General features: G+C 48.1%; 1 protein-coding gene and 1 pseudogene across 10 annotated transcripts in view; both read left to right on the top strand.

Annotated features, from left to right (window-relative positions):
- FRMD4A (FERM domain containing 4A) overlaps positions 1 to 13779 on the top strand; it is a 609192-nt gene that overhangs the window by 477686 nt on the left and 117727 nt on the right. For all 10 annotated transcript variants that reach the window (XM_032880949.1, XM_032880947.1, XM_032880950.1 and 7 more), the window contains one exon: positions 9657 to 9741. In XM_032880949.1, the coding sequence (XP_032736840.1) occupies positions 9657 to 9741 (85 nt within the window). The remainder of the gene's footprint in view (positions 1 to 9656; positions 9742 to 13779) is intronic.
- On the top strand, positions 7897 to 9329 carry LOC116881253 (annotated as a pseudogene).

A 13779-nucleotide genomic window follows, 5' to 3' on the forward strand; every position in this document is an offset into this window, starting at 1 on the left:
CTAGCCTCCCTCCTTTTGTTTAAACATCTAGAGATTCCATCTCTGTAACACATGCACCGTTAGCCTTTGTGGAAATGGAGAATAAAAGCACCCAATAAAAGACCGTGGAAAGGGCTGACTGCCTCAAGCTAAGAGTTGGGAATTCATCCAGTGGAAATATTAAACCCGTGCCACTGGGGAGCTAAATTTGGGCGCCATCCCAGCATGGCTTACTATTTGGTAGTTGTATATTCTCTTGCTGTAATGCATATTCGAAACATCTGTGAAAGTGGGGGCAGAATTATCCCCTCCATTCAACCGATGATGAAAAACAAGACCCCAATATATTAAATAACATGAATTTGAATTGAGGTAATTCTGCTTTCTCCTCTGAGCAGGTCCTCGAAGGGCCTGAGGCTGGTGTCGTGCTGCACGGTATTCTCAGCATGGCGGGACAGAGGACTGAGAATCTGTCCTCACTGACCCATGATTTAGCCTGAAGAGGACCTTCCCCCTTCCTTCTCCTGAGTCAGATCACGTATCACCGGGAGTGATCACAGAGCCTTCAGAGTCTTAATAATTACCTAAAAAGGAAAAAGGTCTGAGGGAAGGGAACTATCCATTATTAAACACCCGTCCATTATTCAGAATGATTGTAAATCTTCACAGCCCTCGAATCACGTGTTATTACTCCTAGGTAAAGAGAGAGAGATGAGGGACGCGTGGGTGGCTCTGCCAGTTAATCATCTGACTCCGGTTAAGGTCACGATCCCAGGGTCCTGGGATCGAGTCCCGTATCGGGCTCCCTGCTCAGTCTGGACCCTGCCTTTCTCTCTCCCTCTGCCCCTGCATGTTCTCTCTCTCTCTGTTAAATAAATAAATAACATCTAAAAGAAAAAAAAGAAAGGAGGGAGATGAGGGCCCAACATGCTGATTCTCCTCCCAATACCGCTAGTAAGTAACCACCTCTGTTCAGTTAGATCTGACTCCAAACTTCAGACCCCCCCCTTACACTACACTGCCTCGCTCTCTGCAAGTGAAAAGCGACCCCCTGATTGCTTCTCAGAGACTGTGTCGGGGCCACAGGCCAAGTCAGGATTACTGACTTTGGTCCCTCTTGCATTGCACACTCGGCTGTGGCTGCAGAACCGGGGTCCATCTGCAGAGATTGTGTGGCCCGGCTGCACCCCCACTGGGTGAGAGGGTGTGGAGAGCAACCCTCCCAGACCTGACATTCCAGATCTAGCCCTACGGAACTCCCAGTGGCCTTGGTGGAGTGCACCCCATTAGCAGGGGGCCAGCCCCCAATTACAAAGGTTGATGGCAGATTGGAACCTCTGTAGGTGGAGGAAGGGGCCTCGCAGATGGTAAAGCAGCAGCTTTCAGGAGCCGAGGTGTGTGCTATTAGCCCCACTTGAGAAACTCTTGCCCTTACCTGACCAGGGTGAACACCAGTGGGGAGGCATTCTGCCCTACACTTTGCTCTTTCCTCTCCTATAAAGACGACTCCATGGTCCCATTAGCCAGGCACTGACTATGTTGTGGGCATTGGTTTAGGAGCTAAGGGTAGAGCGGGGTGGGGGGGGGGGTGGGCAAAGCACACAAACCCTTACCCTTGTGCACCTGTGCATCCATTTCCCTGACTTCTGGGGTCCTCTTAGCCCTGCCTGTCCTTATGGCTGCTGATTCAGTCTAAAGCCTGTTATGTACCACTGCAATCACCCCTTCCCCAGGACCGCCCCTCCCTTGGCTGCTGGCCCCATGCATCCATGGCTCTCGTGCATGCACACACACACACGCACACACGCGCGCACACGTGTGGGATGGGATCAGTCCAGTCACATATTTGTTTATTTCTGTCCCTGAGCTGTGGACTATGGGCGGGCCAGGGAAGAAGGCCCACACAGTTCATTGGTGTTTCTAGCCACTTCTGTCCATTGCACCTGCTCAGGGTCCCCTGCCTTGCCCACGGTAGCTTTTGCTCCTGCCACAGACTCCAAACCAGAAGCTCACTCCTTTGCTCCAAGGTGACACTGCTTATGATTTTGTAGAGAAAAGGAAAGCTGGACCAAGGGAGCTGCGGCTTCCTGCTCCCTTACATCACCGTATCCACCCATCCTGTGGCCTCCTTAGCCACCCGCTGCACGCGTGCCCACACACTCACACATGCACACCCTTCGGAGGGAGACCGACCCTAGCCCAGCGTCTGAGGCCAGCCAGGTGCACGCGCACTCCAGTGCAGCCCCTTCCAGCACCTCCGAGAGCTCCCTGCCTCCAGTCTCCCGCCTTTCTCTGTTTTCTGCTGCTGCTTCTCCACGGATTCTTTCCCCCATGACCATGACTCTTCTACCCTGACAAAAGTGAATGCCCACCCTGACAAAAGTGAATGCCCTCCCTGACTTGCATCCTCTTTCAGCTACTGCTTCCTTGCCCCCACCCATGTCCACACCAAAGGTCTGCCCTTGTCTCCTTTCTCCTCATCCCGCTGGCTCCTCAGCTTGTGGCTGTCCTCCCATCACCGCCATGGTCACTGGCGGTCTCTAGGCCCCAAATTCCATGGGCACTTCTCTGCCCTCTTCTGCCTGAATCAATGGCGTCTTCATCTCTCTGCCCCCCAAACTTCCTCCTCTTCCTGTGGCACCTCCTTATCTCTGTGATTGGCATAGCCACACACCCAGCCAGAAACTCGGGAGTCAACTTTGACTCCCCTGCTCTCTCTCCCCTGCCTCCTTGCCTTCCTTCATTCACTAATTCCTGACTTTTGTGTCTTAAATAGGTCCTATACCCACTTCTGACTCTCCCCGAACCAGTGTCCTGGTTATGGCTCCTTCTGGCCTTCTCTAGGTTACCACTGAGTAGCTTTCCAGAATTCTCGTGTGCTCCCCTCCTCAAAATGTTCCTGGCCTCCCATCATTACACTGCGGTTCTCCTTAGCATGTCCGGTATGATCTGACTGCCGCACCTGCTGGCCTCCCCTCCTGCAGCTCTGTGATCAGCCCAGCGAGCAGTGTGTGAGCAAGGTCACATCCCTCTGCAGACCACTGTCTGGGACTAGGAGACAAACTCCCCAAATCTGAGAACAATGACCCTCTGATCGTATTCACCAGGCAAGCTTAAGAAACAGGTCAAGAAAAATTCTAAAAAAAATTTCCCCGCACTCCCAAGGAAATCTCTGTGTATTTCTGTAGGATCACGTTGGTGCTCAGGATGATCCCCTCCATGCCTGGGCTGTTGCTTCAGTTGTATCGTCTTCAGCCAAGTGTCCCTGCAATGCTGATCATCTCCACTGTTTGTAGCAAAATAAAAAAGAGATTAGATTTGTCTCCTCAAACTGACGTTCACCAACAGTAAACTGAAGTGAGCACTAGGACAGAGAGAGAGAGAGGGAAAGAGAGGGAGAGGCGATCCCAGGAAGGTTTAATCTGGGAGTGGGGATTTTACAGCCAAGTTTATGACCTGACTGTTGGTGTCTTTCCTGGCTGGTTGAGACACAGTTGTTCTTTCCTGTCACCATAGTAACAACGAAGGCAGGGATCCTAAAATGAGGTGCCTGCTAACCAGAACTTGCTAGATCTCAATGGGGTGCCCCAGTGAGGATTTTTTCGAGCTGGTGAAATTCTAAAGATCAGAGATATCCAGCCCCAGAAACTCACAGCAGCACCAAATATCCGTTTCATTCCCATTCCTCCTTTTTGCTACTAAGTCAGCATTCCGAATGTGACCCTTGTGTTCCTGACAAAATGAAATCAGCGGTCCATTTAATTAACACTTGCTGTAAAGATTCGGTGATTCCCCAGTGCCGGGGGTGGATGTGAGAGGGAAGAGGAGGAGCAGGCCGTCCAGAGGGGGCCAGCTGACTGACATCCTGCGCCGGACACCCGCTCAAGCTGCTGCTGTCCGAGGCATCTGTGGGTTAAAGGGGAGGAGACTCCCCAAGGCTGCAGAACCTCTTGATTATTTTATGGGCCCAAACATGTAGGAGCACAGCACATATTTATTCCTGCTTCGGAGTGTCAGATGCAGGAGCTCAGGATGGCATGATCTGGGCCAGGTGGGGTGTGACATTGCTGATGCGATTCAGGGAACAGACTTACCCAGGTTTGCCCTGGGCCTAGAACAAAGGTTGGCCCTTTGGGCGGTGGGGGGCGAGGGAGAGGGGGAAGCTGTCCTATTCAGTCCTGCTAAATGTGTCAAAGAACACGTCTTAAAGTAAGTTTTATTATTACTCAGGTACAGGTACTCCCAACCCATCAGGGGGTGATGGCCATTGGAAAGACAGCTTGCTACTCACAGTCTGCAGGAGGAGGGGGCACGCCGCAGCAGGCAGCGCTGCCAGGGCGCACTAAGGGTTGGTCAGGAGGCAGAGGGAGTGGGGGGAAATGTGGGGAAGAGCCTTTGTTCTGTGGTTTCTACAGGAAGGAATGGGTGAGGCAGGGTAATCAGGTTTAGGCTTGGCTTCTTTGAATAATTTCAGCAGGCTTTGGGGCTGTACAGAGTTGTCTGGCCCTGGCCCTGGCCCTGGGGTGATGAGGGCAGGAAGGCCCTGACCTGGAGTGTGAGGGCCCTACAAAGGAGCAGGAAGGGTGTGTGAGCTCTCCAGTGGCTGGTCTGCATAGGAAAGGCAAGCTCAGGCCTCTAAAGGAACTGGTCAGCCCTGGGAGGGGCAGTCCCTTCAGAGCCACCAAGGCCCCAAACGTCACAGCACCAGAACCCCAAGGTTAATACAGAGCCAGACTTGGAACTGTCCGTGCAGGCCCTGTGAATCTACACGAAAGCATTCAGTTCCTTGGCTTTACCCAGAGACCTGGAATTTTCTTTGTGAACCAGGTCTACGAGGAAGCGCGGCCGGATCCCCCCACCCAACCCGCGCACTGGTGGTTAAGGAAATGCAACATCGCCACCTACTGGCAAAAACGAGGAGCTCTCATGAAAATCAAAAAGGACAGAATCGGTTTAAAAAAAAAAAATTCGGATTTTGTAACTGAACCATCAGTGTTTCCTACTTCTCCAGAAGTTTCTTCTCCCTGGTGCTCCCCTAGTTTGCCCTGAGCCTCAGTGTGTGGATTGAGATGTCTGAGGTCTGTTTTCCTCTGGGCATTTTGACTCACAAGTTCCCTAGTGCAGATGGAAAGTTCAAGATGAGTTAAATATCCAGGGTTACAGAATAATAATATGACAGGCCTGGAGCTCTCACTGTTTTCCAGGCTGCTTCTCGGCGATAAAGGTTAACAGGAACCTGCTTCTCAGTTTCTGTCAAGAGGAGATGGTTTATTTTTCCTCTTCTCAGATTAGGTTATTTTCTCTACATTCCTGCTTCGTGTCAAGCCAGACCCCGTGGAACTCGGGGGACATGAATGCTGTCGCAGAGAACAGAACCTGCTCTGTCCTTTCCAACTTCAGTTCTGGCGAGGGTGGGGGGGTGTTATGTTTCCTCCTCCTATTGAGGAGAAAATGGATGGCAAGAGTAGTGAACGTCTTCACTCCTTAATTCTCAAGAATCAAAACAAATGCAGAAAAGACACAAGGCATTACATTGAAAATTACATGATTTCAGACTCAACAGATTTAGACTCAGAGTGATTATTGTAGAACTGAGGTCACTCACGGTCAAACTCCAGAAACTTCTGCTGTTCTGGCTTTAAGATTCGAGGGGATCATTGCCTGCTTGTGCAACTTTCCATGTTGACAGTGAGGGAAGGGCAGGGGGACAGGGCCCGGATGAAGAATATGAGCCCCTGACCGGGAATTTCAGGACATCCGGAGATCACTGAGCTCCTCCCCCTCCTGCAGAAGCTGACAAACAGAGTCTTTCCCTCCCAGACACTTGCTAAGCCCACGTGTGTGCCAAGTGCTGTATTAGTGGTGGAGATACAAAAATGAATGGGATTTGGCCTCACCAAAGCCTAGAAAGAAGATGCCCCAGGGAACGGGAAAGTGCAGGACCCTGGGACAGCACAGCAAGCAGAGGAAGAGCCCAGGAGAAGCGCTTTTCCCTGGGGCCATCAGCGGAGTCCAGGAAACATGGTGTTCCTGAGTGAGGGCAGAAGGGAGCAGGAGTGGCTTGGGGCATGGAGGATGGTGGTTTCTGGGTCAAGAGCAGTAGCTTGAACAAAGGTGCAAAGCAAGATTCATCTAGAATGAGTCACGCCTGCAAGTCAGCCTCCCTCACTCCGTGCTCTCCCTTCCCTCCCCCTCCGTCTCCCTTTCCATCCTTCCTTCCTTCCTTCCGATTTTGCTATTCTGACTACTCCCAGTTAAAAATCCTTCACAACAAATGTGGATTAATTACTAAATCCAATTTAACTTACTTTGCTTCAAGACTTAGAGCTTGCTACTGCATTTCTTTTTAAGATTTTTATTTATTTATTTATTGGGAGACAGAATGGGAGCGCGAGAGCGAGCATTAGGTGGGGAGGGTCAGAGGGAGAAGCCGACTCCCCGTTCAGCAGGGAGACCGATATATGTGGGACTCGATCCTGGGACTCAGGATCACGACCTGAGCCCAAGGCAGTCTCTTAACCAACTAAGCCACCCAAGCATCCTGCTACTGCATTTCAAGTCTCCACTTGTAGAGACGAGGAAGTTGTACCACTTTGCGGTTCCTTCGGGACCACTGTGCTATAAGAGGGACCATTGTAGACCCTTTACGGAACCTCCATGACCTAAAACACCTGCTCCAAAAAGCAGGAGGGCAGTGCTTGCTTTTTTTTTTTTTTTTTTCTTGCAGGGAGAGAGCGGGTGGCAGGGGTCCACTAAGGATCCTACTCATTCCCAAGCTTTGCAAGGATGAGGGCCATACTGTAATTTCCAAACATTCTGTAGACTCTCACATGGTGGTGATTGTATTAATACCTGTTGATTGAAAATATCTGCTGGTATCTGAAGTTACTGTGGATTCACTCACAAATTTAAATGAATCTGTGTGATACTCATCACAGCAGCCTCTGCGCGTGCACACACACACACACACACACACATACACACACATGAAAAATGACCGAAAACATTATTTGTCTGCAGACAAGAGGTTGCAAACTGGTGGGCTGTGGGCTTGTCCTTGCCTAGGGGTGTGTTTTGCTAGCCTCATGAAATACTGGTTTGTTGTTTTTGCTGTTGTGATTGTCGTTTTCATCTGAATGAGTTTCTAATATTTGAAAGCAGTAGACTTCTCAGGTGGAGATCCACTGACCGACCGGATCCCGCGGTCGTCTTCTACAGTGTGGAAAACAGAAGCCCAGAGAGATGAAGTGATTTGCCCTAAATCATATGGAACTGGGACCAGATCACTGGCCTCTTGACTTCCTCCCCAGGATTCTTTCCATCATATTGTAACACTGTTCTAGAAGAACATAGCCCTTGTTTTCCCATCACACCTGCCGCCACCACCTTGGCATAGCCCCAGTTTCCGGGTGGCAGGTACACAGAGGCCCCACTCAGAGCCTGTTCCCCGGCAAGGCTCTGCCTTCCATCACCCCTCCCTGCACGCGGCTGGTCCCCCTAGACAAGTACAAGTGCCTAATCTGATTATGTGATTTAATAAACTCCAAAGTCGATGCATAAAAAGGTGCATTAAATGTAAACGTAAATAATTTCAGCATGTTTCATCGTGAAAGAAATCTATAAGCTCCATCTGGATAAAAATCCAATTCTCGTTTGGCTTAATATGCATTAATATCACAGCCTAAGAACACTACCATAGCTCTCGGGATTCGCAGAAATCAAATCGCACCTCGCCACCTTTGGGAAAATAACGTTGTAACCATTTCAAAGAGAAATACAGCCCCCTTCTTCAATTGAGCAGGAGAAATTATCCTCAAGAAATCCAACTCAACAATGATTAGGACCAAAAAAGCAATGTATGAAAATCAAATAATATTATTAAAAATTGGAATGTGGGTCCGGCGTGCTGCAGAGGAATGGCTGTTGAGCTGCGCGGGGTTCAGGTCCCCGGCTGGTTGGTGACTCCCGTGCTCTGCTTCTCCCCACTGAGCTGCTGCCTGGTGAAGAAGAAGCCATGGCACTCCGGGTCACCAGGAACGCAAAAGTTAATGTGGAAAATAAGGCAAAGATCAGCATGGCAGGCACAAAGCGCGTGCCTCTGGCCACGATTGCGGCCTCTAAGCCCGGGCTGAGGCCGAGAACAGCCCTCGGAGACATTGGTAACAAAGTCAGCGAACAACCACAGGCCAAATTGCCTCTGAAAAAGGAAGCAAAAACTTTGGTTCCTGGAAAAGTTATTGCTAAAAAACTACCTAAACCTCTGGAGAAGGCACCCGAGCCTGTGCCAGAACCTGAGCCAGAACCTGAGCCCGTTAAAGAAGAAAAACTTTCGCCTGAGCCTATTTTGGTTGATACTCCCTCTCCAAGCCCAATGGAAACATCTGGATGTGCCCCTGCAGAAGAATTTCTGTGTCAGGCATTCTCTGATGTAATTCTTGCAGTGATTGATGTGGATGCCGAAGATGGAGCTGATCCAAACCTTTGTAGTGAATATGTGAAAGATATTTATGCTTATCTGAGACAATTTGAGGAAGAGCAAGCCATCAGACCAAAATACCTACTGGGTCGTGAAGTCACTGGAAACATGAGAGCTGTCCTTATTGACTGGCTAGTACAGGTTCAGATGAAGTTCAGGTTACTTCAGGAGACCATGTACATGACTGTTCCATTATTGATCGGTTCATGCAGAATAATTGTGTGCCCAAGAAGATGCTGCAGCTGGTTGGTGTCACTGCCATGTTTATTGCAAGCAAATATGAAGAAATGTACCCTCCAGAAATTGGTGACTTTGCCTTTGTAACTGACAACACTTACACTAAGCACCAAATCAGACAGATGGAAATGAAGATTCTAAGATCTTTAAATTTTGGTCTGGGCCGCCCTCTACCCCTGCATTTCCGTCGGAGAGCATCTAAGATCGGAGAGGTTGATGTTGAGCAACATACTTTGGCCAAATACCTGATGGAACTAACTATGTTGGACTATGATATGGTGCACTTTCCTCCTTCTCAGATTGCAGCAGGAGCTTTTTGCTTAGCACTGAAAAATTCTTGATAACGGTGAATGGACACCCGCTCTACCGCATTATCTATCATACACTGAAGAATCCCTTCTAAGTGTTATGCAACACTTGGCTAAGAATATAGTCATGGTGAATCGTGGGCTTACAAAGCACATGACCATCAAGAACAAGTATGCCACATCTAAGCACGCGAAGATCAGCACGCTGGCGCAGCTAAATTCTGCACTAGTTCAAGATTTAGCCAAGGCTGTGGCAAAGGTGTAACTTGTAAACATGAGTTGGAGTACTATAATAACTGCAAATAAAATTGGCACCATGTGCCATCTGTACATACAAAAAAAAAAAAAAATTGGAACGTGGCTTAGGAAAAAGAAAGGCAATGGTTGAGTTTAACCCCCTCTGGTAGGAGGCCTGGCTTCTTGGCTCTGGACAAGATTGTCAGGCATGGCAGTCCTCATGTGCTAGAAAGGGTCCTGAAAAACTGTGCTTTCTTTTGAAAAGGAACCGTATGCAAACAACAGATCATGCCTTTTCCTTTTTCATTTAGGATGAGGAGTTCTGGTCCTCATGTCAAATCCTGTAGCTCAGAAAATAGCTGATTTTCAGCTCAATCAGTTTCTGCCTCTGTGGCTCATTAGCAGTTTTTCTCTTTCAGGTTCTATATAGAAAGCATCTCATACCTGAAGGACAATGCTACCATCGAGCTCTTCTTTCTGAATGCTAAGTCCTGTATCTACAAGGTAAGAACTCTTTCCTCCTGTTCAGTTTTCCACTGAAAGCCAGAATATCATTTGAAGCCAGAAATCCCATGTTGTTGCCCCAGTGTGATTTTATTGATTAATATAGGTCATTTATAAGTGGATTGCTATAAATAAATGAGAACATCCTGAAATAATACTATCCATTTAACTACAGGACTCCTGATCCCATCAGGAGTTCATCAAGTTTTGGCTCCTTGGAGTCTCCTTTCCCTGGCAGTTGAGACAAAGAGGAAACATGGACGGGGAGGGCAGATGCAGTAGTCCACATAGACAGGGCCCCTAAGGACGAATGGACCTCCTCCTCTTCTTTTCCTTCTCCTTCTCCTTCTCCTTCTTCTTCTTCCACAAGTCTGTTTGGCTTATTCTTCCAGATAAATGTTAGAAATGTGAGAGCACTTGCTAAAAGATGTAGCAAAACAAACACAAACACACAAAAAACTTAATTGCAGTTGTATTGAATGATGGAGAAAAATTCAGAAGGGGAGGGATAATATATAACTTTAAAAGATGAACTCTTCCCATTCATAATTATGAAACATTTCTCCATTTATTAAATTGTTTCTATGTCCCTTAGTTCTGTAGTATGTATAGTGCTTTCTTTTCAATTAATTAATTAATTTTTTGTTTAAATTCAATTAGGTAATGTATAGTGTATTATTAATTTCAGGGATAGAATTTAGTGAAAACAGAGAGGGAGACAAACCATAAGAGACTCTCACTATAGGAAACAAACTAGGGTTGCCGGGGTGAAGGGAGGTGGGGTGGGGTAACTGGTGACCAGCATTAAGGAGGGTACATGTTGTGAGGAGCTCAGGGTGTTACATGCAAGGGATGAGTGGACTTCTTATAACCAAATGCATGCATATCTGACCACTTATCTCTCAAAGGGATGTTATTGGCACTTCAGGTGGGGCAGATTTTTTAATTGTGCTAAAATACACATAAAATTTATCATGGTAATTACTGATAAGTATACAGTTCCATGATATTGAGTGCTTTCACAGCATTCGTACAATAACCGTCCCCTCCATCCATCTCCAGATCTCTTTTCCTCTCGCAAAACTGAAACTCTGCACTCAGTAAACACAAAATCCCTCTTCTATACACCTCCCAGCCCCTGGCCACCACCCTCCTGCTTTCTCTGTGAATTAGACTACCCTAGGCGCTTCATATCGTGGATCCTGTAGTGTTTGCCCTTTTGTGACTGGCATAGTTCACTTGGCATTTCACGTCTGGGTTCATCTACGTTGTAGTGTGTGTCAGAATTCCCTTCCTTTTAGAGACTGAATAATACTCCAGTGAACGTAGAGACCGTGTGTTATTTATCCATTCATCTACCAATGCATACTTGGGTTTCTTGCACCTTTTGGCTATTGTGAATAATGCTCCCATGAACATGGGTCATGAACATGGGTAAATATCTCTTCCAGTCCCTGCTTTCAGTTTTTTCGGGTGTATACCCAAAAGTGAAATTGCTGGATTGTATGGTAATTGTATGCTTAATTTTTTTGAGGAGCTGCCATATTCTTTTCCACAGTACCACAGTACATTTTTCCACGGCACCGCATAATATCCCCACCAACAGTGTGTAAAGCTTCCAATTTCTCAACATCCTCTCCAACACTTGTTATTTTTTGGACTTTTTTTTTTTTTAAATAATAGCCGTCCTAATGGGTGTTAGGCAGTATCTCATTATGATTTTGATTTGCATTTCCCTAATGATTAGTGATAACCAGCATCTTTTCATATGCTTATTGGCCATTTGTACATCTGTTTTAGAGACATGTCTGTTCAGGGACAATTCTTAATTGAGTGGGATGGTCCCTCCCTTGCACTGCGTCCAGTTCCCCCATATGCTTGCAGTGTTTCCTTTCATTGGCCAACCCCAAATGCCCACACACCCCCTGCCTGGGGAGAGGGGCTCGCAAACACCACCAGGGCTGAGATCCTCTACCGGAAGAAGGTATTTGAAGGAAAAGCCCACACTGCTGTCCCTCATGCAGCACAAATGCAGACTTTGGGGCATCTCCCCAGGTCTGCTCATCAACAGCCATGGAGAAGGACGGCGTTGGGGCTGAGCGCTTTCTGTAAGTTGTGTAGCTGAATCTTCCCAGCACCTAGAGGTGAATACTACTTTTTAGCCCTGTTTCCCCTGGGAGGAAGAAGAGGCACAGGGAAGTGAGGAGATTCACCCAAGGGCACAGATCAGAAGCTGGCAACCTGACTCCAGGCCAGCCACCTCTGAGCCCCAGAGGGCGGGATCTCCCGCAGAGTGGAGATCGCCCCCCACAACCCCACCCCACCCCACCTCCACCGCCCCCAGCGGCCACGGAGGACTTCAAAGCTAAGTGGGCTCATGGTGAAGTGGTCAGTGGCTGAGGAAGGAGTCTGAGGAGATCCCACCGCCTGTATTTTCAGGTTTAACTAAACCCTATTTTAAGGCATTGCCGCAAACCCACCAAACATTAAAACACACACACCAGTTGGCTTGGTACATCAGCTGTCAGTCTTCCTTCTGGAAGTACTTCAGCACATTCATTGCACAGAATAGTCCTTCCAAATGCAAATGACCACAATAATGAAGGGCCTGGTAGGGATCAGGTTCAATTCTGTGAAAGGACCTCGCTTGGTGACAGTTGCTGAACCAGGACTTAACACTGGGCTCAAACCCAGACCACTCAGACTGCAGTATTTTGGGTTTTTGCTGAATGGAGGAAAAAGACACTAAATACAGTTCCAGGAACTTGCAAAATCCTTCCTCTCTCTAAATGTGTTTTCTCATTCTAGCGTGGAACTAAGACCAGCCTTCCTAGCTTGCAGCTCCCAAGCGTCTCTGAGGGTTTTTGTTTCATGAATGTGAAAGCACTTTGAGAAAGTTGGGAAGTAAAACATGAGACTGTCCACCAGGGGGCACACTGGGGCAGTAAATGTCTGGAAATACCAATTCCGCAACTGATGAAATCTCAGCCAAGTAAAAGGTGGCCCCAAATCGTGCTTGTCCAGACACCTGGGGAAAAGGAGAGAAACCGTTCCCTCGGAGTTGTTCAGTTCAGTCCAGTCACAGATGCTTAGTCGGAGCTGAAGGCTGCGGTGCTTCTGAATACTGTACTCGCAAAAGAGCCTGGGATTCATGGAAAACGAAAAAGGAGAAGTCCTCCAAATTTAATATTACAGATCCTCCAGGGGAGATGTCCAGCCACACTTGGGACCAAGACACGCCCAGTGTCAGGCTGCCTGCTGACCCGGCTGCTGTCTGTCTTCCAGAACCCTGGGCTGTCTCCTCAGAATCCTACTAGAACCTGCTTCCCTGAAGCTTAAGTGGGGGACCAAGTAGGGTAACAAGACCACCTGTCTCCCTCCTGTCATCAAAAATAATATATGCATTTGCATACATTGGCACTTCAAGCTTCTTTAAAATTTTCCCATATATTATCTTAATTGGGCCCAGTCGAGAGGTAGAGCCAGAATCATTAGCTTTACCAGAAAGGATGTCCGAGAGGTTAAGTGACTTCCTCGAGGACCAAGGACCAAAAGTGTTTGAACAAGTGGCACGGTCCGGTTTACACTGTTGTTAACTATGCCGGCCTGGTGGGAGGCCCTGCAGCAGAGGGCGATCAGGAGTTTCGGTTTGGAGTCCCGCACAGCCGGGTCCCTGTCCTCGCTTGGCTTCCTAGTACATGCAATGAATGTGGACACCTTCTTTCATGTCTCCAGGCTTAGTTTTCCTCTTTGGTTGAACAAGGACATTAAAGGACCCAAACCCTGGTGCCTTGGGGGTGCACTTGGTTAAGCATCCAGCTCTTGGTTTCAACTCAGTTCATGATCTCAGGGTCATGGAAACGAGCTCCGTTTCCAGGTCTGTGCTCAGCACAAAATCTGCTCGAGATGCTCTCGTTCTGCCCCCGCCCCCCCACTTACTGGTGCACGCGCTGTCTCTCTCTCTCTAAATATATAAATAAATCTTTAAAGGAACGGACACACACCCTTCTTGGAAAGATGAAGCAAGATAAAGCATGA

Source organism: Lontra canadensis, unplaced genomic scaffold, assembly GCF_010015895.1.
Source record: "Lontra canadensis isolate GAN:19392208 unplaced genomic scaffold, GSC_riverotter_1.0 scaffold72, whole genome shotgun sequence".
Lineage (NCBI taxonomy): Eukaryota > Metazoa > Chordata > Mammalia > Carnivora > Mustelidae > Lontra > Lontra canadensis.